The 24422-nt window shown below is 35.5% G+C and overlaps 1 protein-coding gene across 11 annotated transcripts in view; it reads left to right on the top strand.

Moving 5' to 3' along the window:
* The window catches only part of NAALADL2 (N-acetylated alpha-linked acidic dipeptidase like 2), a 1320599-nt gene that overhangs the window by 761658 nt on the left and 534519 nt on the right, over positions 1 to 24422 (top strand). For all 11 annotated transcript variants that reach the window (XM_027061407.2, XM_053221202.1, XM_053221203.1 and 8 more), the window contains 2 exons: positions 8668 to 8941; positions 19953 to 20072. In XM_027061407.2, coding sequence (XP_026917208.1) covers positions 8668 to 8941; positions 19953 to 20072 — 394 coding nt within the window. The remainder of the gene's footprint in view (positions 1 to 8667; positions 8942 to 19952; positions 20073 to 24422) is intronic.

The raw sequence follows: 24422 nt of genomic DNA, 5'->3' as shown, positions 1-24422 counted from the left end.
AAACCAGGAACAATTTTAAAATACTTATCTTAGGAAATTGATAAATCAGGAGGAATCTCAGAAACCTAATAGTAAGTGATAAAAAAACACAAAAGAATATATATTTTAACTATAATCACCATGCTGTAAGTTGCGATGGTTATGTGATGTGTGGAGGTGTTAGCAAACACTATGGTGGTAATCGTTTTGCAAAAACATGTGTATCAAATTAACGTGTTGTACACCTTAACTTATACAATGTTTTATACAAATTATATCTCACTAAATCTGTGGAAAATGGATATATACATCTATATCTATATTTATATCTATATATATATGAAATACCAACTGTATAAAAGCAAATATTCAAAAAATAAAAGGTTAATTGTTAACGTCATATATATATACATATATATTATTTATACAAAAAAAGGCAATGAGATGCAAAAAAAGAAAAAAAAATCAGATTTTTTGGGGGGATACCAATAAATAAAGAGTACCAAAGGGGCTTCAATAATATCAGAGATGTTACCTCATAATCTGGGTTGTTCCTTCATTATTCTTTATACTTTATATATATGTTCTTTATATATTCCATTTTTCATAGTATAAAAATGAAATTATAATACAAAAAGTATATATCCCTTCAATTCAGAGTGAAGTAGAGCATGCAGATATTCTCTCTTCATAAATTTTAGCTTAGTACTGAATAATAAATAGAAATTCTCCTGCACTGGGACAAATTACCAATTCTTTAGTTGTGTCCCTAAAGAAGTATTTGATTTGCTTTTCAAGGCCATCTTGTATAATATATACATCTTGAAAAATTTAACGTTTTTTGAGTTGCTTATACTATAAAGCGCTTTGGAATTGAGACCAACAAAACAAATGGCAGATTAAACATTTTACATACTCATGGATAGATTCATGCTCATCAATTAACTGAGCAGAAGGACAACAACAACAAAAAAGACTATTGAAATTTCACTTTTGTTTTTCTGTTAATGTTGACTAATATACAGCCAAATGTGCATAAATAAAATATGTGTTCTGCATTTCTATATATATATTATAAAAGAACATTATTGATGCATCTTTATAAATAACTGAATCCTCAAACTGAGTTAACTTTCAATTCAATTAGTTTACCTTCCCTACTCCAAGTAGTGTAGAGAAAACTACAGTAGCAGTAAAGAAAGAGGATGGGGATACAGAAGTCAGATAAAGCAACAAAAGAACAGGATAGAGAGATAGAGAGCTGGATGAGGGAGTAGGTTTTACCAACCGTCATCTCCCCACAAATAACAATTAGGTATCCAAGAATTAAAATAGCTTTGGGAGGGCTCAAGGGTCCAATTAAGAACATACAGCAACACAATGGGGCAAAATGGAGAATAACTACATAGAAAGGATTGAGATTGGCTTAGCTGAGACATCCAGAAGTGGTTAGGAACCAAGAAGAAGAGTAGAGGCCTTTCCTCTGTGGTTCCCAGTGGCTAACTCCGTGGAGGACTCAAGCAGTCTTTGCCAGTGAGGACCTCCGGCACAGACTCTCCAGAGCTTTCATAATAGAAACCCTGTAGTGTTTGTTGGTATGGACTTCAGCGGCCTGACCCTCAGAGGACACCAGCAGCATTCACCACTGAGTTAACCAAAAGCTATCACTGCTGCAGATTCCTAAGGAAGGGATATGCTACTGTGCCCCTCCTCCACCTAAAGGAGCTACTATTGCACAGGACCACGGCTGCCACCATCACCCAACCATGTATATCCCTAGACCCTAGAGCCATAGCTGCTCTACATGCTCCCACAATTTAGACCTGCATATAGCTGTCACTTTGTATATTCCTATAGCTCAGGCACTAGAGTCACTACTGCTGTGGGCTTGCCAAAGCTCTGGACCTGGGGAGCCACTACCACTCTATAAGTGTCTACACTCTAGACCCTGGCTTTGTGATTGCTTTGTGAGTGTCTATGCATCAGATACCAGTATCACCACCAGTGCAAGGGTGCTGCAAGCTGACCAGGCACTGAGAGAGATACCCTTGGTCACAATATCCCCCATGGGACAAAAAGAAAGAGGAAGTCCCCAGAAGCCTTTGCCCTGACCCTAATAGCTCTCACTACTACTGTGTACACCCATGGCATCTGCCACTGAGGACCTGTGCAATCTTATATTAGACAAAATAGACATATCAAAAACTGTCTAAATAGACAAAGAAGGTCACTATATGATGGGTTTCAATTCATCAAGAGGATATAACAATTATATACAGACATTCAAATGAACAACCTTACTTTATACTCTAAAGAACTAGGAAAAGAAGAACCAACTAATCCCAAGCTTAGCAGAAGGAAGGAAATAAAGATCAGAGCAGAAATAAGTGAAATGGAGACTAGGAAAACAATAAAAAGATCAATGAAACTAAGAGCTTTTTCTTTTTAAATATAAAATTGACAAACCTCTAGCTAGACTAAATAAGACAAAAGAGAGAACTCAAAATTAGAAATAAAGGTAGAGACATTTACTGAAACCACAGAAATACAAAGAAACGAGAGACTACTATGAGTTATCATATGCCACCAAATTGCACAACCTAAAAGAGATGGGTAAATTCCTAGAACTATACAACCAACCAAGACTGAATCATGAAAAAATAGAAAATCTGAACTGATGCATAACTAGAAAGAAGATTGGATCAATAATCAAAACCTCCAAACCAAGAAAACCCCAGGATCAGATGGCTTTACTGGTGAATTCTTTCAAACATTTAAAGAGGAATTAATGCTACACCTTCTCAAATTCTTCCAAAAAGTTGAAACTCATTATCTCAGGCCAAAAGATACCAAAGCTAGATAAGAATACTATAAGAAAAGAAAATTATAGGCCAATACCCTGATGAACCTAGATGTAAAAATCCCCACACAAAATACTAGCAAACAGAATTTAACAATATATTTAAAGGATCATACACCATGATCAAGTGGGATTTACTCTTGAAATTCAAGGATGGCCGAAAATATACAAATCAATAGATTTGGTACACCATCTAAACAGAATGAAGGATAAAAATCTTTTTTTAAATATGAAATTTATTGTCAAATTGGTTTCCATACAACACCCAGTGCTCATCCCAACAGGTGTCCGAGGATAAAAATCTTATAATCATCTCAACAGATGCAGAAAAAAAAATAGGACAAAATTCAACATCCTGTCATTATAAAAACTTTCATTATATTATGAATGTAAGGAATACATTAACATAATAAAGGCAAGTTCACAGCTAACATCATACTTAACAATGAAGAGGTAAAAGTCTTTACTTTAAAATTAGGAAAAAGACAAAGATTCTCAATCTCTCCACTTTTCTTTAATACATTACTGGAAGTCCTAGTCAGAACAATTAGGCATACATATATACATTACTTGTTTATATTGGAAAGAAAGAAGTAAAATTCTGTTTACACATGACATGATTGTATATGCAGAAAACCTTAAAGCTTCCACAAAAAACATTAGAACTAATAAATTCAGTTAAAGTTGCAGGATACAAAATCAATATAAAAAATCAGTTGCATTTCTACACACTAGTGACACACACTATGAAACGGAAATTAAGAAAAAATATTATTTATAATACCACTAAAAATAATAAAATACTTAGGAATAAACTTAACCAAGGAAGTAAAAGACATATATACGGAAAACTATAAGACATTGGTGAAAAAAATGTAAAAAAGACACAAATAAAATGGAAGAGTATCTCATGTTCTTAGATTAGAAGAATTAATATTGTTAAAATGAACATACTACCCAAAGTAATCTACAGATTCATTGCAATCCCTATCAAAATTCCAGTGGCATTTTCCACAGAAAAAGAACAACCCTAAAACTTACATGGAACCATAAAAGCCCCTGAGTAGCCAAAGGTATCTTGAGAAAGAAGAACAAATCCGGACACATCACATTTCTTGATTTAAATCTATAATAATCAGGGGCGCCTGGGTGGCGCAGTCGGTTAAGCGTCCGACTTCAGCCAGGTCACGATCTCGCGGTCCGTGAGTTCGAGCCCCGCGTCAGGCGCTGGGCTGATGGCTCAGAGCCTGGAGCCTGTTTCTGATTCTGTGTGTCCCTTTCTCTCTGCTCCTCCCCCGTTCATGCTCTGTCTTTCTCTGTCCCAAAAAAAAATAAATAAACGTTGAAAGAAAAAATTTTAAATCTATAATAATCAATATATTACAGTATGGCCTAAAGGCTGATCATAAAAAGTGATCTGTTTATCAGCAATGACCAGTGGGCACCTGGTTGGCTCCATCTGTTAAAGCATCTGACTCTTGATTTGGGCTCAGGTCATGATCTCACTGTTTGTGAGTTCCAGCCCCGTATCCAGCTCCACAGTGACAGTGCTGAGCCTGCCTGGGATCCTCTTTCTCCCTCTCTTCACCCCTATCCCACTCGTGGGTGCACGTGCACTCTCTCAAAAATAAATACATAAACTTTGAAAAAAATGACAAATGAAACAGATCCAATGACCAAAAATAGACCAATGCAACAGGATAGAGTCCCCAGAAATAAATCCATACATATATGTCAATTAATTTTTGACAAAGAAGCCAGGATAAAAATGAGGAAAGAATAGTTTCTTCAATAAACAGTGTTGAAAAACTGGAATTCAGATGCAAAAGAATTAAATTGAACCCCTATATCTCACCATTCACAAAAATTAATTTGAAACAGATTGAAATCTTAAATATAAAATTGAAACTGCAATACTCCCAGAAGAAAACAAACAAAGGGAATATTTCTTGACGTCGGTCCTAGCAACTTTTTTTTGATATGACAACAAAAGCATAGGCAACAAAGCAAAACTAAACAAGTGAGACTACATCAAACTAAAAAGCTTCTGCAAAGCAAAGGAAACAACAAAATGAGAAAAGCCTGTGGAATGAGAGAAAATATTTACACAACATATATTTGATAAGGGGTTCATATTTTATTTATCCCCACCCCTAGTAAAAAACCTTTATCACAGATCCTGACCAGTAATTAATTTTTGCCTTACCTTGGGGTACAGGACTTAGTGCAGTCTTGGCTGAACATCAGTCTGACTCTTGGTGGAGCCATCTCCCCCAGCAGCCTTTCCTATGCATGATATGAAGTAAATGACAGTGGGCGCCTGGGTGGCTCAGTCCGTTAGGCATCCGACTTCCGCTCAGATCATGATCTTGCAGCTCATGAGTTTGAGCCCTGTGTCCGGCCTTGTGCTGACAGCTCAGAGCCTGGAGCTTGCTTCAGATTCTGTGTTTCCCTCTCTCTCTGCCCCTCCCCTGCTTGCACTCTCTCTCTCTCTCTCTCTCTCAAAAATAAATAAACATTAAAAAAAAATAAAAATAAAGTAAATGACAGTGAGGAATTTATACAATTCAGTAGCAAAAAATCACAAACAGTCCAATTTAAAAATGGACAAAGGATCTGAATAGACCATTTTTCCAAAAAATATATACAAATGACCAACAGATACATGAAGGTGCTCAACATCATTAATCATCAGGGGATACAAAACAAAACCTCAATGAGATACCACCATACATCTATTAGAATGTCTGTTATAAACAAAACAAAACAAAACAAAACAAAAAAAAAACATACTGATGAAGATGTGAAGAAAATATAACCTTTGTACACTATTGGTGAGAATGTAAACTGGTACAGACATTATGGAAAACAGTATGGAGTTTCCTCAAAAAATTAAAACTAGAAAACCATATGATCCAGCAATCCACTTCTGGGTATATATCCAAAGGAAATGATATCAGTATCTAGAAGAGATATTTGCACTTATGTTCATTGCAGCATTATTTACAATAGCCAAAGTACAAAAATAACCTAAGTGTTCATGTATGGATGAATGTATAAAGAAAATGTGGGATCAATGTGCAGTAGAATATTATTCAACCATAAAAAATGAGATCATGGCTTTGTGACAACAGAGATACCTCACAGAGGGTAAGTGCAATAAGACAGAGACTGAGAAATGCAGATACTGAGTCATATCTTTTATGTATGTAATCTAAAAAGCCAACAAACAAACTCATAGTAAGAGTATAATCATAGCTGCCAGGGCACTGGGGGTGGTGGAAAGGAAGACGTGTTGGTCAAGGGGATACAAGCTTTCAGTTATAAGATGCATAATTTCTGAGGACCTACTGTACAGCATGGTGAGTATTGTTAATACTGCATTATGTACTTCAAATTTGCTAATAGAGGACATCCTAAATATTTCAACACACAGAAGTGCCTGGGTGGCTCAGTTGGTTGGGTTGAGTGCCTTACTTCGACTCAGGTCATGATCTTATGGTTCCTCAGTTTGAGACCCACGTCGGGCTCTCTGCTATCAGCACAAAGCCTGCTTCAGATCCTGTCTCCCTCTCTCTCTGCCACTCCTTCTTTCTTTCTCTCTCAAAAATAAATAAACATAAAAGAAATTTTAAAAATTTCAACATACAACACATACAGACATAAGGTAAATATTGAGGTGATGGATGTGGTAATTTGTGATAATTTCATAACATACATGTATATCAAATCATATTGTACACTTTAAATATATACAATCTAATTTGCCAACTATACAAAAACCTCCCCTGCCAAACACACACACACACACACACAAAACAGAAGGCCCACCAATCTTTTTCAGAAGAAAAAGTGAAATTCTTTTAATCGACTCTTTCATAAAATTTACATGGCATTGATAATTGGTCAAACTGCATATTAAGAAAAAATAGAGGGGCGCCTGGGTGGCGCAGTCGGTTAAGCGTCCGACTTCAGCCAGGTCACGATCTCGCGGTCCGGGAGTTTGAGCCCCGCATCAGGCTCTGGGCTGATGGCTCAGAGCCTGGAGCCTGTTTCTGATTCTGTGTCTCCCTCTGTCTCTGCCCCTCCCCCGTTCATGCTCTGTCTCTCTCTGTCCCAAAAATAAAAAAATAAAACGTTGAAAAAAAAATTTAAAAAAAAAAAAAAGAAAGAAAAAATAGAAATAACCTTAGAAAGCAATTGGGAAATTATTTATTATTTCATCTTCATGTATAGGCCGCCTTTTAGCTATGTCAGCACACCTACTTTTTTGTCTCTAGTAATGCTTTTCTATATTGTATGTATTTTTTTTTCTGATGTGTGTATTTTTTATTCCTTTTTCAGATGTCTTTCATTTGGGGATTATTGAATAAATAGAGTCCTAAAAGAATCAAATATGTGTGAGAAAAATAATGTGATGGGAAAAAATAAAACAGTATCCACTTAAGTAGTATCCGTTTAAGTAATGTTTTGGATAGCAATAAAATTCTTATAAGAAGATATATTTTTGTCAAAAAATAAACTGGTCCCTTTGTATCCCAGCCCTAAACAAAACTTTATTGTATTATTATTTTTAAATTTCCCATTTCTGATTTTGTTCTAGGTTCTGCTCATACGTGTGTGTACGTGTGTTTGCGCGTGCATGTGTGTGTCTATTTTTACAGATTTTGTCTGGCTTTTAGGATGTCATAAGGAAAAATAGTGTCATTGGATTACAGAATAGATAAGGAATAAATATATAGACTACAGCAAGCACACGCAAAAATTAATTTCATATTGATTTGATAATCCGTGGTTGGTTTTAGCATGATATACCAATTTTATTGCATATCATTGCGCTCACAGTATTAGGTAATTTGGCACGTAATTTGTATCAAAAGTGTTCTCTCTTGCTTGGAATGACCAACAAACCCTGTGCCAACCCATGAAAGATTACCCTTTGCTAAGAAAGAGAAAAGGAATGGGAGGGAGTCAATGCTCACAGAGGAAGAACCCCATTAGCCTCAAGCTTATTCTCATTTATTGCAGTGTCAGACCAGTCACAAATCTCAGTTGACTTGTTGTGTACAGAGGGCATACATTTCAGGCATGCAAAAACAAAGGGTACATGACAATCACAAGAGAATAATCAAATCAGAGATATACAGCAAAGGTCTATGTGTCCTATTGTTTTGCTAAACTTTGTATACAATGTATAGATAATGGAGTTCCCCTGGGACTGCAGAAAGGCCTGGGAGGGCAGGCCCAGGAGCATTCCCCAGTCTAGGTGGTTTACACAGGCCTCCTGCATTCCAAGAGACACAGGCCCCTCCCAAGTGGAACTTCAGCCCACCAGAAATCTCCGTTACATTTTAGCTAGCCAGGCATCCTCAGTAATAACTCCAACACTCTCCAGATCATTTTAAATAGCAATAGCTATATATTAATCACATAACTCTATATGGAATCATATTAATTGCAATACAAAACTGTCTTCACCAGCATGACTCCTAGTCTTGGAACTGAGTTGTAAATGGATTATATGTTGATGTCCACAGAAAGATCAGAACTAATAAAAGAACTAGTTGGCATTAATCACCTTTTTCCTTGGATTCCCATAGTGCTTTATTTGTTCTTAATTTAAGAACTTAATTCATTCTGCTTTGATTTAGTGTAATTTCTCTGCAAGCTCATCACCTTTCCCAGACTGTGAGTTTCTTGTATAGTGTCCTGTCTAGTTCATCTTTCATATCCTACATCTGTTAATAATTGTTCATATATTAAATGGTCATAACTCAAGAGATAATTTTTTTCCTTTATTTAGAGTGTGATTTTTAAATTTCTTTCAGAAATTTGGTACAACTGTATAAAAGTGAAGATGACACAGAAATTTCAAAGAAGATTAAGAGTCACTGGACTTCCCTGGGCCTAGAAGATGTACAGTTTGTAAATTACTCCGTGTTGCTTAATCTGCCAGGCCCTTCTGCCAGCTCTGTGTCTCTGAGCAGCAGTGGCCAATGCTTTCATCCTAATGGCCAGCCTTGCAGCGAAGAAGCCAGAAAACACAGCAGCCAAGATCTGCTTTACTCATATGCAGCCTATTCTGCCAAAGGAACTCTCGAGGTAATATGACCATTTGTCTCTGTCATTTATAGTGAAACGGAATTAGAAAACAACAGCTTTCATCTAAATTGAACTCACTGGCAAGATGTAACATAAAAAAGTAACCATTAAATGTTCTCAGTGTAGAGGTGCCAGGGAAGGGGAAGGAAGATTTGGATCGCTTGACCTTCTTCTTGTCATATTTCGAAAGTGAAAACCTGTTAGAAGAATTTAATTCAAAAGTGTTGAATGTGTGACTGAGTCATTCAAATTTTGTTTAGCTGGTATAGGACAAGTTCATTTTATTCTTTGGTTTTTGAAGAGGCACATGTTAATGGATTGATATGGACAGAAAGAATAGAAATGAAAGCAGTTGTGTTTGAGATCGTGTACACACACAAGAAATGAGGTGGAAAATCGATATGATTATTCACAGATCCAAGATTTGAGATACAGCACTTCTGCTTTCTTGATGGAGAGCACAGGAGATAAGGAGCCAGATGTGGATTATTGCTTTACTTTTTCTGGCTTAGCCAGTTCTTTGGCATGGCAGTCAAGTGCTTGGCTTGTAGAGCCTCATGGACTAGTTTCAGATCTCATTTCCCACAGTACTTACGGTGACTTAACCATGTAGGGCTGAGTTCCCTCATCTCTGTAATGGAGATAATAATAGTTGCACGTTTATAAGGTTGTGTGAAAATTAAATTAGCTAATATATGTAATCTTGGAGGACAGAGCCTAGCCCACAGTAAGGACAATATATCACTTAGATGCAATATATATTTGGTTATGTCTCCTTTATATAGGCAAATTTTCTGCCTCCATGTAAAAATACCATGCGCTTAATAAGTACATTTTGTTTCTTTTATAAATCTTTAGATTGCCTCATTTAAAACAAATGAAACAATACTATGAATCTGGCACAGATTTTAAAGAATCTACCTTGTTAACTCTGATTAATATATTAAATATTTAAATAATTTGAAGTAACTGTATAGATACATTCTTATTGTTGGGTTTTTTTTTCTTTTCATTTTTGGGGAGGGTGGAGAGTGTCCATTTACTGGTGGTTCCGTATTGTCTGCAGTCTGTTATGTCATTCTCTGACTTTTAGCAGAAGTACCACATATATAACCACTACCTTGGAAAGCCTTATCATTCATTAAAAGTTAATATAATATTAATTTCTGCAGTATTTCTAGTGTATGACTCATGTCATTGTATTTGATTAATATATACTATTTCTGATAGGCAACGATGGAAACTTCCCTGTGTGTCAATGAAAAGAAAGGGAGACCTGCCAGCACTCTTTTGTTGGTTCAGAAGTTCTGGTCTCAAGTCAAGATGCTTAAGTTACCCTACATACTTTCTCCCAGACTCTCAAACCTTCATTAGACCCTCACATTTCCACCTCCCTCTTTATTTCAGTTGATTCATCTCCTAGCCTTAAAAAAAAAAGTGTCCAAAACACAGAACAACAAAACCCCATAAGCTAGTGTGGGTCCTTGGAATCACCCTCATCAATTTGCTTTTCAATTTATTTATTATTCCATAACTTAGGTGATATGGAAAAGCATGAAAGTATAATTTGTGTCCCTGTTTCCTCAGCATGGGCCTCTAATAATCTGCCGGGCCCACTGGGTTAGTTTTTTATGTTCCCACATAGCCACATCTCTGAGAGTTCTACACATTTATCTTATCAGTTATAAATGTTTAAATTTTCCTTGTTCCATATTAAAGAAACCAAGGTCTACTATAGAATTGTGGAACTGCCTAAATGTCCATGAAGACGTACGTCACTTTGGGATTATCTACCATTTATAAAATGCTATAAAAAATACCATTTTAAAAAAAGAAGTATGGAGAAAGATTTAAAGAAGCTATTAAAAGGGAAAAATAAACTTAGCTGTCATGTAGAAATATACTCTACATTTGAAATAAGGCCTAAATCAAAGGGAGTAGTGTTAGAGGGACTGAAATGCAATTATGGATAAAACAAACACCTTGTATTTGAAGAAATTAACCATGCAAATTAGATGAAGGAAGACACTAATGATAACTATTTTTAGAATTATATTAATAATTCAAATCCATTATACTAACTACATAATAATTTAAGTATTTATATCAATAAATTTATTGATGTTGATATTTTTAAAACTCAAACTATATTAGCATTATGATTTTCAAATGCAAAGCAGTTTCTAGGTGACTTTTATATGCATATAGAATATTTGCATATATTTTATATATATGTTTTAGACAAGTGTATTATTGAAACTCACATATTCTAATTAATAGGATGTGGGTGATTTTCTGTATCTCTTCAGACCATTCCCTAATTAAAATCAAGCTTGAGAGGTTGCTGCTGCTGACCCACTTTTTGATTTTGAGTACACTGGGTTTGCATGAATTTCTATCAGGCTGAGCCATTAACCACTTGTTAAATTATTCTAGTCTGAGTGCCAGCAAAGCTCCCCACTACTTTTGCTGTTGACAAGGTTATTTGTAGAAGAGGAGTGCCCCTTTTCTTTGAAGAGCTGTCATGTCCATTCATCATATGACTGTTTTGTCTAAGCTTCCAATTTTTGCTTTCTGGTAACAGTCTAAACAGCATTTGTGATATCTGAGATCTACTTCAAAAACCTACTTAGTGCCAGCATGATGGATGGTGTACTTTGCAACTTCTTTGTAATTCATTGTGCACTAGAAAGGTGACATTGTTTACCCCATCATAATGACAGGTGGGTCAGTAAAGGGGTCCTAAGGAGAGTTGTCCTGTCAGATGCAAAATACATATTAAAATGGATACATAAATAATTTAGCATGAGTGAGGTTAGCTTCAGGGAGTAAACAGTGATTCATATTTTTATTAAAAGATAAATATCAACTATAATGTCATCATACTACCAAAGACATTGGTAGTGAATGCTGACAATGTCTAGTCAGTTTTATAAATAGAACGTATGGCTTTATGTAATCCCTGTGCAATTATTTCTTTTGTCCTTTGTGAAACCCACATAGCTGCAGAAAAGCAAAGGAAACAATTAATATTTAATATAGGTTGGTGAGATTGGAGTCTACTGTGTTTACATTTTTGAACAGAGGATTTGTTTTCATTTTAATACAGTTTATGGATTTGGGAATTTTCTTCCTGTTAAGTATTATTTTGTGTCTGGAAGTAAAAACAAATAATGCAATTTTATGGAGAAACTTACTTTCAACAACTCATTAACTGTGTGCATAAGATAGATTGTCATCAACACATTTATCACTACCCCATTCCTCAGAGAGCCCAGAGTAGCATTCTTCCTTACTGGCTGTACAACTGTGGGTTGGTCACTTTAGCTCTCTAAGCCTCAGTGTTCTCATCCATATAAGGGGAATGGTATAGTACCTCCATTGGCTGTGGTGGGGAAGAAATTATATAAACCATGTAGGGCACACAGAGTGCACTTAGAAAGCACTCTGTAAAAAAAAAAGAAAGAAAGAAAGAAAGAAAGAAAGAAAGAAAGAAAGAAAGAAAGCAAGCACTCTGTTAGCTATTGTTATTACATGGTATAAAATAAATACATTTAAATGGGAAAAATTAAAATATCAGAACTATATATCATGATTTGAAACTTTTATGATATTGTCTGAATGTAATCTTCTAGGCTTCTGTTTAATATGACAAATATTAACAGGAAAATGCCTTGTTAATTATGAATAAATAATAAAATATAATATCTGATCACATTTTTAATTTAAAACTAACAGCTCAAAGAATCTAGGAGTAAATATTTTGCTTTAAATTCATAATGACAAATCATGTTAACTTGGGTCTGAAGAGCATTGCTTATTCTCATTTTGTAAAATATCAAGCCATAGTTTAACAAATGATATCTAAACTCTGTATCAGGGGCACCTGGTGGCTCAGTCTCTTAAGCACGTTACTTCGGCTCAGGGCTGGAACTCACGGTTCCTTAGGCGGAGCCCCACATCAGGCTCTCTGTTGTCAGCTCCGAGCCTGCTTTGGATCCTCTGCCCCCCTCTTTCTCTGCCCCTCCCAGGCTCATGCTCGCTCTCACTCTCACTCTCACTCTCACTCTCGCTCTTGGTCTCTCAAAAATAAATAAACATTAAAAAATATGTACCTTACATATAAAATTTACCTCACTTCAGTGGGTGCTGCAAATTCAGTTTTTTTCAGAACTAGAAAGATCTGCGGAAAAGTTGATCCTTAGGTTTATGTATTATTTCAATATGCTAATCTAATTGATTTAAAATGTTTTTTAATGCTTAATTTTTTTTTTTTTTTTGAGAGAGAGAGAGAGCGTGCATGCATACGCGCAGGAGGGGGGTAGGGCCAGAGAGAGGAAGGCACAGAATTGGAAGTCGGCTCCAGGCTCTGAGTTGTCAGCACAGAGCCCAACATGGGGCTCAAACTCACAAACCCTGAGATCATGACCTGAGTCTAAGTTGGATGCTTAACTGACTGAGCGACCCAGGTGCCCCTAAACTAATTGATTTTAAAAGCAGCAGAATTCTGTCCAATTACTTTGATGGCCTCCAGGAAGAATTCTCTTGAAAGAATTTGCAACTCCTTCAATATCCTTACCTTAATAAGTTGAGTATCATTTATTAAATAAAGTGCCCTATGATTATTAATTTGTTTTTCCTTATATTTTAATTTGATAGTGAAAGATTAGGTGACTAATAGAGCGTTTAGCCATCTGGGTTTGAGTAATATAACAGGCAACATTCAACATTCAGCAAATACTTACTGCGTACCTCTTAGGTGCCAGTCACAGGGGACAAAAGTGATAAATAAGACATGTAGACAATGTCCACATGCAACTGGCAGTCTAATAGGAGAAACTGTCAGGAAAGTAGTTACAAACTGCATGGCTCAATACTGCTATGAGGCTATGAGCACTAGCAAAACATTTAAATATTCTACACTCCAGTTTCCTTATCTATAAAATGGGCAGAAACACTCCCAGATATGAGTGTTCTGAAGATAGACTGAACACCATTTATACGAGCTCTGTAGTAAAGTGTCTAGCACTGAGGACATAAATAGTTAGATACTGATTTTCTTTTTCCCCCGTATCTTGTCATAACAGTCCTGTCCACATCAATCTTTCTCCCAATCCTCCCTTTCTTTCTCCCTCTCTGTCTCAAAGGCCTAATGTTCAATTTCCAACTTTTTTTTTTAATGTTTATTTATTTTTGAGAGAGAGGTGCAAGGGGCAGAGAGAAAGAGAGGGAGGCACAGAATCTAAAGCAGACTCCAGGCTCTGAGCTGTCAGCACCGAGCCTAACGTGGGCACAAACCCACAAACCATGATATCGTGACCTGAGCTGAAGTCGGACGCTTAACAGACTGAGCCGCCCAGGTGCCCCCAATTTCTAACTTTCTGTTAGCTGGGATTTCCTGTGAAGTCCTCTTACCGTCATCTCTCTCTTACTATTATGCACCTCTTACCTTCCTCTGCTTCTTAGCTCTACGTTGCCAAGACCTGGGCACAAGCTTCAACCCATACCTCTAATGCATACCCATTTCTGTTTTCAACCACCTAGGAAAGCCCTGAGTAACATACTGTTCTACACTTAAAAGGCCAAGTACAAGTGCCCCAGTGGTGTGCCAGAATGGTTCATGTCAGCTTGTTCCTGCTAGTGGAAGTCAATTCTGTGCATTTCTCCTAATTCTGGTCTAATATTTAAACCACAGAAAATGTTTAAATGCTACACATCAGGGATCTTCACCCCCATACCCACCCCACCACCCTCCTTTCCCACCCCTGCTGAGATCCCTTTTATGAGCATACAACTTCCCTGCACTCAGTACTCAGCAAGAAACAGTTTTGCCAATTATAGCATGGCCACAATATTTGGGCAGGGAACATATGCCATTGGGTAAACAGTGCACTCAAATTCCACTTCAAACCCCTTACACATTCCATCCAGAGCCACAGAGATCACTCAAAAGTCAATAACAATATTTTAAGGGGCAGAGAACTTCCTTCTGATTTCTGTTTGAAAGAGGAAGTTCCTTAGTCAGATGAAGTTCACCTTTCACATAGAGCTGATGGAAGATCCAGAGGTAAATTCTTTTCAAGAAATTTCCTCAAATTATGACAGATGTAAACCCTTCTGGGGTAATTGCTGCAAAGTATCAACTGACCTTCCATCCACTTTCTGAAGCAACTGACACTGATCCACCAGCTTCCTTCATTGATAAATTTCCTGAAATCCCATCCTAATCTGATCTCTACCCCTATAAGAAAATCCTAACAGAACTGTGCCTAACTCTGGTTAAATTTCTGTATTACAATAGTTTTAACTTAATTTTTTTCATCTTTTAGGTGGGTGTGCACATATTAGATTATAAAACATTTTGCAAATTTTTAAAATAATTACTGTGTGTCAAGACAATTAACTGCTCTGGTTGATCTTTGTTATTTCTGCCATAAAAATGTGGTCATCATGTCAATAAGCCTTACATTCAGTATATCATTGTAGCAGATATTTTTTTCCAGCAAATTTATATATTACATGTAAAAAAAGTGATAAAAATGAATCTTTTACACCAAAGACCATAAAACTGTGTGTATGTCTTAGTCTTAGTGCTGGATTCATTTGGGGTGTACTAGTTTAGCACACTAGCTGGTATCCCTTCTGATTGACTAGGAGCTCATTTTAACTGATTAGTACTTGTGTTCTAGTTATTAAAGATTTTAAATAACTAAATATTATTTAAAAAGTTATTTAATATCAATCATTGTTTAACATTAAAATATTAAATACTTTATATAGCTTCCTACTTATGCCAACCCCTAATTGGTCTTGATCAGCTAGAAGACCATCTTGAGGAATTTGAGAAGGTGATGTCTGATTAGTGATGTCTGCCACAGGATCGGGAGGAAGCAGTATTGCCTTTCATGCTTCAGTTCAGTGTGGTTTTCATAAAGATGTGCATGATGGAAAGCCATTGAGTGAACTTGAAAAGGAAGTACTAATAAAATTCTAGGAATGTCTGAAATCTGAAGTCTTCATAAATATTAACATAATAACCCTTTTTGGAAAAGACAGAGGTAAACATGGAAGCACATTTTGATTTTACAAGTTTGTAATAGACATAAGCACTAATTTGAAGAGGATTCAAAGCTAGATTATGTAAGATGGTAGTAAATTTCTGAAGTAAAACTTGTATTTAGGTGAATAATACTTGTGCTGATACTGTACCTTGTCAGTATGAGAACTGCTTGGGTTTACCATTTCTGACTCTGAGTAGAAAATTACTGTTTTAGTCAAAGCAGCAATGCTTTTCAAACATTCTGTACATTCAGAATCAATTAGAAAAGAGCTGAGAGGATACAGAGTGATTGATTTGGTTGAAAATGTCAAGTCTGAAAAGTTTCAAAGCATACATCATGTCATAAGCATGAATAATTTTTGCTACCTCAAGTTAGAAGAGAAACATGGCACTGGATTATTCCCTAGTGTGGAGCACAGGCCACCTATAGGTGGATGGTCCCAGATATTTTTCTCTGACCTAGTTACTTTCCATGATTGTTCTGTTTATTTTATTTAGCTGACTATAGGACATGACAATTCTATTCATTGCTCTTAGTTATTCCCTTCTGTTGCTTCTGCTCAGGATGTTTTCTCCATTTTTTTTTTTTTTTTTTTTTTTTTGTGTAGAGCCGTAAAATCACCGATGTAACAGAATATCAATTTTTAATGCTTTGATTTTTGTTATTGCTAATTATCTGCTATGATTCCTTCTAATCACATATCTTACTACAAAATATAATCGTATTTTAATATTAGTATTTATTTTTAAACTGTGCCACTTATTCTCTTAGCTGCTTCTATATGGCCCATCCCCCCTGCTATCATTTCAATACTATAATAGTTTAATAAAGTATAAAATATTTGTTTTTGGTTTTTTGTTTTAGTTGTTGCTGCTTTTTTTTAATGTTTTTTATTTTTGAGAGAGAGAGAGAGAGAGAGAGAGAGAGAGACAGAGCGGGGGAGGGGCTAGAGAGAGAGGGAGACACAGAATCCAAAGCAGGCTCCAGGCTCCAAGCTGTCACCATAGAGCCCGACGCGGGGCTCAGGCTCACGAACTGTGAGATCATGACCCGAGCTGAAGTCGGACGCTTAACCAACTGAGCCACCCAGTTTCCCCAGCTGTTGTTGCTGTTTTAAGTTCTTTGTTCTTAGTCAAAAATTAATGTATAGAATTTAAATAAAAATTAATGTGTAGACTTTTGTATATCTCTCCCTAGTTAAAAAATTTTAAAACAAAATGGAACTAGTTTCATTTTACTCTGTAACCTCTCCATTACCCCCTCCTATATGTCAGGGAAGTCCTCAGTGGAAAAATTGGTGCACACGAATGAATAGTTCAACAAGTACATAGATTCTGGCTCATTTGATATTTTCCAAAGGGATTAGTCAGATGTAACTAAATCCTTGGTATTTGGACATAAATTAAACACTGTACCCCAACCGCTTGAGTGGATGATTTTCTAGTGTGACAGAATACATACAATAAGAAAAGGTTCATTGTGGCAACAAGAATGTGTGGAAAGAAGTGGCTTGACATTTTGTCATATCATTGTATATTGATTTGTGTCTCAGAAAATTCAGTTGCTTTCTTGCAACTGTGATTTTTCAGTTTGCTTAAAGGTAAATAGGAAAGACTTTTAGAAAGGACCTGATTCAGAGGCATCCTTTGAAGGCAATAGATACATTTTTATTATCACCTGTTAAACCATGAGAACACTGATTTCTGTAATTGTTGATTTTTAATGCATAAGTCAAAATAAATTGGCTCAAAGTGCATAAGCCAAAATAAATTGATATAATGATGCTGTGTTGAGGACTATTTTTGTGAAAAAAAGAAACAAAAGCCTCTTAATGTTAAAATGCTTGACTCTATTGATATGCTATTTAAAGAAAGATAATGAAAGAGCTCTTTGATTAAAATTGCCATTGTTGAGGCAAGCTTTCACTATTTTCCAATGATATAAAATGTCTTTTACAGAAGTGGTATTTTTGTAACTGTCACACCTTTCTGGTATGTATACAAACAAAAAGTTCAAAGTCTAGCCTACACCCTCCCAGACCAGCATGCTTTTCCTCCAATCTCTACTAGATGTGAAAAATATGTTCATTAATATAACCAAGAGAGGGATATCCCTATTTTAATATGGTATCAGTGAATCACACATAATTAGTAGGTAGCTTGAAATTTTGAAATGAATAATATGAATTCTCTCATTTTTCCAATGTGATTATTAACATTATGTGATCATTTATTTAATCAGGCTTTTAAAATAATAAATCAACAGTTATTTATATTATAATGGTATAAGCAAACTCAAAAATTATATTAATAAGTCACTGATTTAATCACATTGTATAGAAATAAAATTATAACCCAAAGCCATTCTGACAGAAGTGTTAACAACTATATTTTCTTAGGAAATCCATTTGAAAATACAGCTTTACTTTTTAGAGATATTGTATGAACTGTAATCATTTCAGTTTAAGACAGTTAACAGCGTACGGTGGACACCTGGATGAGGGCTGAGAAACGTGCATGATGGGCCCTTCGCTGAGGAAAAACAAAATCTTATCTATCTATCTATCTATCTATCTATCTATCTATCTATCTACCTATCTCTCTATCTATCTACATATATCTATCTACATATACCTATCTATCTACATATATATGCAGTCCAGTGATGTCCTCAAGAGAGTCAGGTTCAAAGTAGAGAAGGCACATTTACTTGGGCAACAGGGAAATACAGTTCATCAGGTAGGTAACATTTGAAATGGGCCATAATGTGTCAGTAAAGCTTTGACAGATGCAAATGAAAGGGCCAAGGGAATATTTCATGCCGGAAATGTTTCCTCTAACAGATCTGCTGGTATCTTGGTGGTATTCACATGTTCTTCTAAACACAGAATTGTTTCTTCACACAAGTGTTCTATGGAGGACCTTTGCATAAAACTGGTAAAAGTAATTAGCTCCAGTTGAGAAGAGTGGGAATTTATAGGTTGGATTCTCCCAACTCTGTTCTCATTGTTTGCCACCTTAATGCCTAATGTTAGCTCCTTAATGCCTCAGTGTATATATGCTGTAGTTTGAAACAGCACATTTCATATAATTTTATCACTGGAAAGCATAACAACTACTATTTTAATAATAAAAATTATTGAAACCAAACCGGAAAGGAATCATCTTGGCTCATAAGAATATGTGTTTGATAGAACCCTCGGTGTGGTACTTTTCAAGGAGAAGGAAAGGGGCAGCTATGTTAGAGAATTCCATTAGAATCTTAGAAAGGTATAAAATTTTAGCAGTAATTAAAGGGGATTCTTAAAAATAAGAAATATTGATATAGAATATAAGACAACTATATGGATGGGAGTGGGAAATATGACTGAAATTGTAGTTTGGGATTATGTTCTAAAATCCTTGAATGCCAGACTGGCACATATGGTTGGTTGTACAGGTTGTATCTTGCATAACCCAAGGAGTTGTCATTCACAACTGAATATGTGCACCACCTGAACAGCTGTACGTGATGGGCTTTGTTTAGTTTGGAAAAGAATTGAAAGCCTTTACATTGTTCTCAAGTCAAGGAATGGTGTAATTGTTGTTGAGCTTTAAAGAAATTAACCTTGTAGTATTTTGTAAAATGATTCAAATTTCAGAAACATAAATATACAATATACCAAACTTCCAAACTTGGTCATCCGCTAGGGGAATGAATTGGGTTTGTAACTTATCTAGAAGGGAGAAGGCAAAGTTCAAATGACTCTAAAACTTTTTCTCAAGTTACCAGAAGAATTGTACCCTGACAGAAAAATAGAAAGATCATGTTTGTGGTGATTAAGTCAAGGTAAGAGTGGAAATAGTTTTCCTTTGACTATTTCAAATTATTGTGAATGATTTTGTCACATAAATGGACAGTTTGCTAGAATTCTTCCTACAAGACTTTTTTTGTCTTTTCTTCTCTTTCAGGCTGAAGTCATTGATGTGAGTTATGGAAATGCAGATGACTTAAAAAGGATACAAAAAATGAAAAATACAACGAATAAGATTGCACTCCTGAAATTAGGAAAATTGCCGTTACTTTATAAGGTTGGTCCAATGGCTATTGCTGGTGGGGTGAACATTTTATTTTGTTTTGTTGAAGTTACATGCCTCTGTGAGTGGAGAGAGAGACAGAGGCAGAGACAGAGAAAGAGGGAGAAGGAGAAGCACACAGAGTCAGAGAGTATCACAGGAAGATGACTTTCCAAAATAGAATATTTTAAATTAAAATCTTTAAGAAAAATAGTTGATGTCATTATTAATTACTTGAGACAGAAGATACTTTAAGCCGGGTATTGATGAGTTTGTGGGACCTTGATAAAATTGGCATACTCTTCACAATAATACTGATGTAGTAGAATGCTAAAATTGAGAGCCAGAGTGTCCTCTTCCTAGGACATATGTGAAACTATTATCAAAACTGACTAATTACTATGTGCTTTGTGTTAGACAAGTATCCAGAAGATTTATACTCCTTAATGATTGATTTTGTCAACTGTATAACTTCACAGTTACTGACTGTGCTCAAGACTTTAATTAAAATATAATATGCTAAGGAGAAATAGAATTTTGATTTATTTTATTTAAATAGAAGTTTATTAACACTTATCCAATAGATGCATTTACATAATTAAAGCAGCTCTATCTAAGTATCTCATAATGAACCACCACGATAGACAGCCACTACTGCTCATTCTTACTTCATTTCCCTTTTCTATTTAAAAAGAATGGTCAGTGTAGTTGTGGCACCAGCACTCTCTGGTTGTGAAGATATATTGGGTTTCTCTTCATAAAACCTTAAAGATTTTTGCTTCCTAGAGCCAAAAAAAGTTTCCAGAAATCTGTTTGTATACTCTGTAAGGAAACAAGAGAACAGGTGTGCTTCTTTGTCATCATCTTCTATGGATGCTCTTATACTTAAATCAATGCCTGATAGTAGATAATTGGCCAGATTTTAAAGTAGTCTTGAAAATACATTGTTTGATATATATATGTGTGTGTGTGTGTGTGTGTGTGTGTGTGTGTATCAATGTGATATTAGTTTTTTAGCAAGGTAATTTGTCAATATGTATTAAGTGACTTAATCATATTTTGATCCAATGATTCTGGTTAATCAATATATTATAAAGGGGAAAAAACAGACAATAAAGATCATCAATGATGTGGCAGATTTTAGAAATCTTATATATGTCCAGTTTAGTATTGAAAATGATGCTACATTTGTATAGCTGAATACTGTATAATTACAAGGTAAAGAAGAATTTTGAACAGCATGTGAGCATCCTCTTAAGTCAAACAAGTTGTAGAGAGGACATTTATAATAATTATAATAATAATTATATTATTGTTACATCTAAAGATAGCATGTTAGTAATATGGGATAAATACTTTTCTAAGTGTTTTTGTTTTTTAGTTTTCACAATAATCATGTTGTTGAGGTAGGGACTGTTATTATCTTCAATTTACAGGAGAGGTAACTGAGGTAGGAAAAGAATAAGCAACTGGCTCAAAGACAAACAGCTAGTTAGATGAAACAATAAGGATTTACATCCAAGCAGTTTCATGTCACATTATGAGTCTTTAATGTGTAAGTAAGTGTATGTGTGTTGTTAGAGTACTTTGGTAGATAGATATAGCTAACTAGCTAATCAAATGATAATATATATATGAGTGGGTGTTTCAACGTGACCTACCCAACACCAATGTGTCAAAGGAAAACATTAAAAACCATGTCAGTCTATTGTTGAACCTCTTACATCTGTGGTATAAAAGGTTTGGAGGATAGTGGGGAAAGAAGATTTTATGAATAGAAATTTTGGAGAAATTTAAGTTCCATTGCAAGCCTAGTGATGAAGGCTTCAATGGAACCATGTGGAGGGCTTAATGTGTGTCCTCTGCAACATGGGGAACATGGTAGACTGGTGGCTGACTCACCTGAGAAACCTGTAAGTAAGAGATGAGTTTGACACTCCGCATCTAATAAATGAGCAGGAAAGGAGTGTCTGTGTTGGGATTGGCCTGTGTCTCCAGACCTTGGAGCAGAAAAATATATGTCTTTATATATTTATGCAATATCAATATCTATCTCTATCTATAGATAGATATAATTATATATACATGCATATATTTGCCTGGGACCTAGAAACGGTGTCTATTATTGGCTCTTTAAAAAATAAATCAAAGTAGCTGCCTGTGTAGTCCATCTGGTCTGGAGAACGTGCTGATGTTTATAGCAACTCTTGAAAACGTAGAATAGAGCAGTAGAGAGGTAACAGAAATTCATATTGACCTAAAAACTACCCAAAGAGCAAAACTAATCTGAACTGGTATATTTTCTAATGAAATAGAATAGTATAAGGAATTACGTATTTTTGTTAAGCTACTTGACTTTAGCCTGGTCAAATCTGAAGTTCTCTGGTCTGGGCTAGACTAGCAGGAGTGGATTATTTTCTCCTGGCCAAGAAATGTTTTGCCTGCCCACACCCCCAACCCCCCGTGTTCTGATGTACCTTCTTTTGACCCAAAAAGGCTCACAGCTATCCAGTGTTATTTACTCCAGTCTGTAGGGACCAATTATATAAATTGGGTTAATGGAATTATGGATGATTTCTACTTCTTTATATTTTCCCATTGTTAGTAATATGGGCTAGATATTTTTCTAAGCTTTTTAAGTGTACTATCACATTAATCTTCATAATAATCATATTATTGAAGCAGGGACTCTTATTACCTTCAATTTATAGATAAGTATCATTAGTGCATGAGGAAAGAAAGAATACAGAGTAACTCCTTCCTCAACAACAGACCTGAGCTGGCAGAGGGCAAGAAGATGAAATTTTAAATCAAGGGTGGAGTTTTGATCATGATGTGAGACTATGTATTCTAATTATTTAAGACAAGTGACTCAAACTGATTATAAGACTTTTTAAATTACCAATTATCAGAAGAAGTCTTCATCTAGCTGTCTGGGGATCTTCTCTAGGTATGTTTTGAGTGGGCAATAGGAAACAGAGTAGCATTGCCTCTGGTATATAAATCCTGCTTGTTCAATATACCAGTGATCTATATGACTAAAGTGCTGTTTGTGGTAGGGGCCAATTATATGAATTGAATTGGTGAAATTATGGATGATTTCTACTTCTTCATATTTTCCTCAATTTCTAAATGTTCAATAGTGATTGTGTATATATTGTATAAGCAAAACAAGCAAAAAAAGCCTTTAAAAATTCAAGTTAGATAAGGCATTCACAAACTTTCCTAAGTATTTGTAGGCCAAATATTCAAAATCCTCACCAGTAGATTCTGAGTTAACACAGAGCAAGGTTTCTTTGTATTTGACTTCTCCAGAGAATATTTACATTATGAAACCATTGGCCATATCTACAAAGTAGTGAATTAGTGGTTTATCTAGAATGGGACACAATTATTAAGAGCCTGGTATATTTCCCCTGATCATTTTCCTTATAGGCCCATGAGTAGATTTAACAAGAGATCTATGCAGAATCCCCCTCAAGACAGAACCTTACCACAAACTTAGCATTATCTTTCAGGCAGAAGACAGGGCATCCTTTCTTTAACTTTTTAAATTCCACTCTAGCCATCTCTGTTTTCTGTGGATTATCCCAGATATCTGAGGGAATCATTGATAGTACATTAATATACAGTCACCTAGTAAAGCAAAAGTAAGCATTGATTAGATAAAGTTGTGCAGCATGGTAACAGCTGAGCTTGCTTAACTGGTCCATCAAATATATTCTGGGACTGAAAGTGGAAAGTGTGTTAATACAGTAATACAGCTGGGCTGAAAAAGGCAGAGAACCACTTGACTGTTTTGTGTATCACTGCTGCTAATCATGATTCCAAATAAGCATCTGGACTGGGTACATGCAGCAGAATGAGTGAAGAGAAAAGTTAATCTGTTCTTACTTGTGTAGTACTTACTAAATCAAGTTCAATAATAAATATAGGAGGGATTCTCTGCATCTGAGATAGAGCAAAAAGGGAACTTAATTGTGATGTTATCTCCTAAAAAATGAGTAGAAAAAGAATCAGTGGCCAAGGAGATCTTATTAGTTTTATCATAAATACTATGTATGTGTTGATTTAGCTTCCGTGAAGGGTTTGATGAGAAAATCCCTATACAGTGTAGCAGAAAGTATGAAATGCAAATAGCTTTTAGATATATGCCTTGACATCCATATTTTATTACTGCAGGGAAGAGCAAACCCAGTTCTCCAGGTCTAGCCTGTGCTAGTTCCCTTAAGCTTAAACCTTAGAGAAAAGGCATTAGGTTTACTTTAGTTTTGTATTTTAGCAGTTTATTTTATAGGAAAGTGCTTTACTTCTTTAAGCTTTAAGACAGAATATTATTTTATATGTCATAATGGATTCACTTAG

Source organism: Acinonyx jubatus, chromosome C2, assembly GCF_027475565.1.
Source record: "Acinonyx jubatus isolate Ajub_Pintada_27869175 chromosome C2, VMU_Ajub_asm_v1.0, whole genome shotgun sequence".
NCBI classification, from domain to species: domain Eukaryota; kingdom Metazoa; phylum Chordata; class Mammalia; order Carnivora; family Felidae; genus Acinonyx; species Acinonyx jubatus.
Note: the sequence above shows the minus strand (reverse complement) of the source record. Positions and strands in the feature narration are given on the sequence as shown.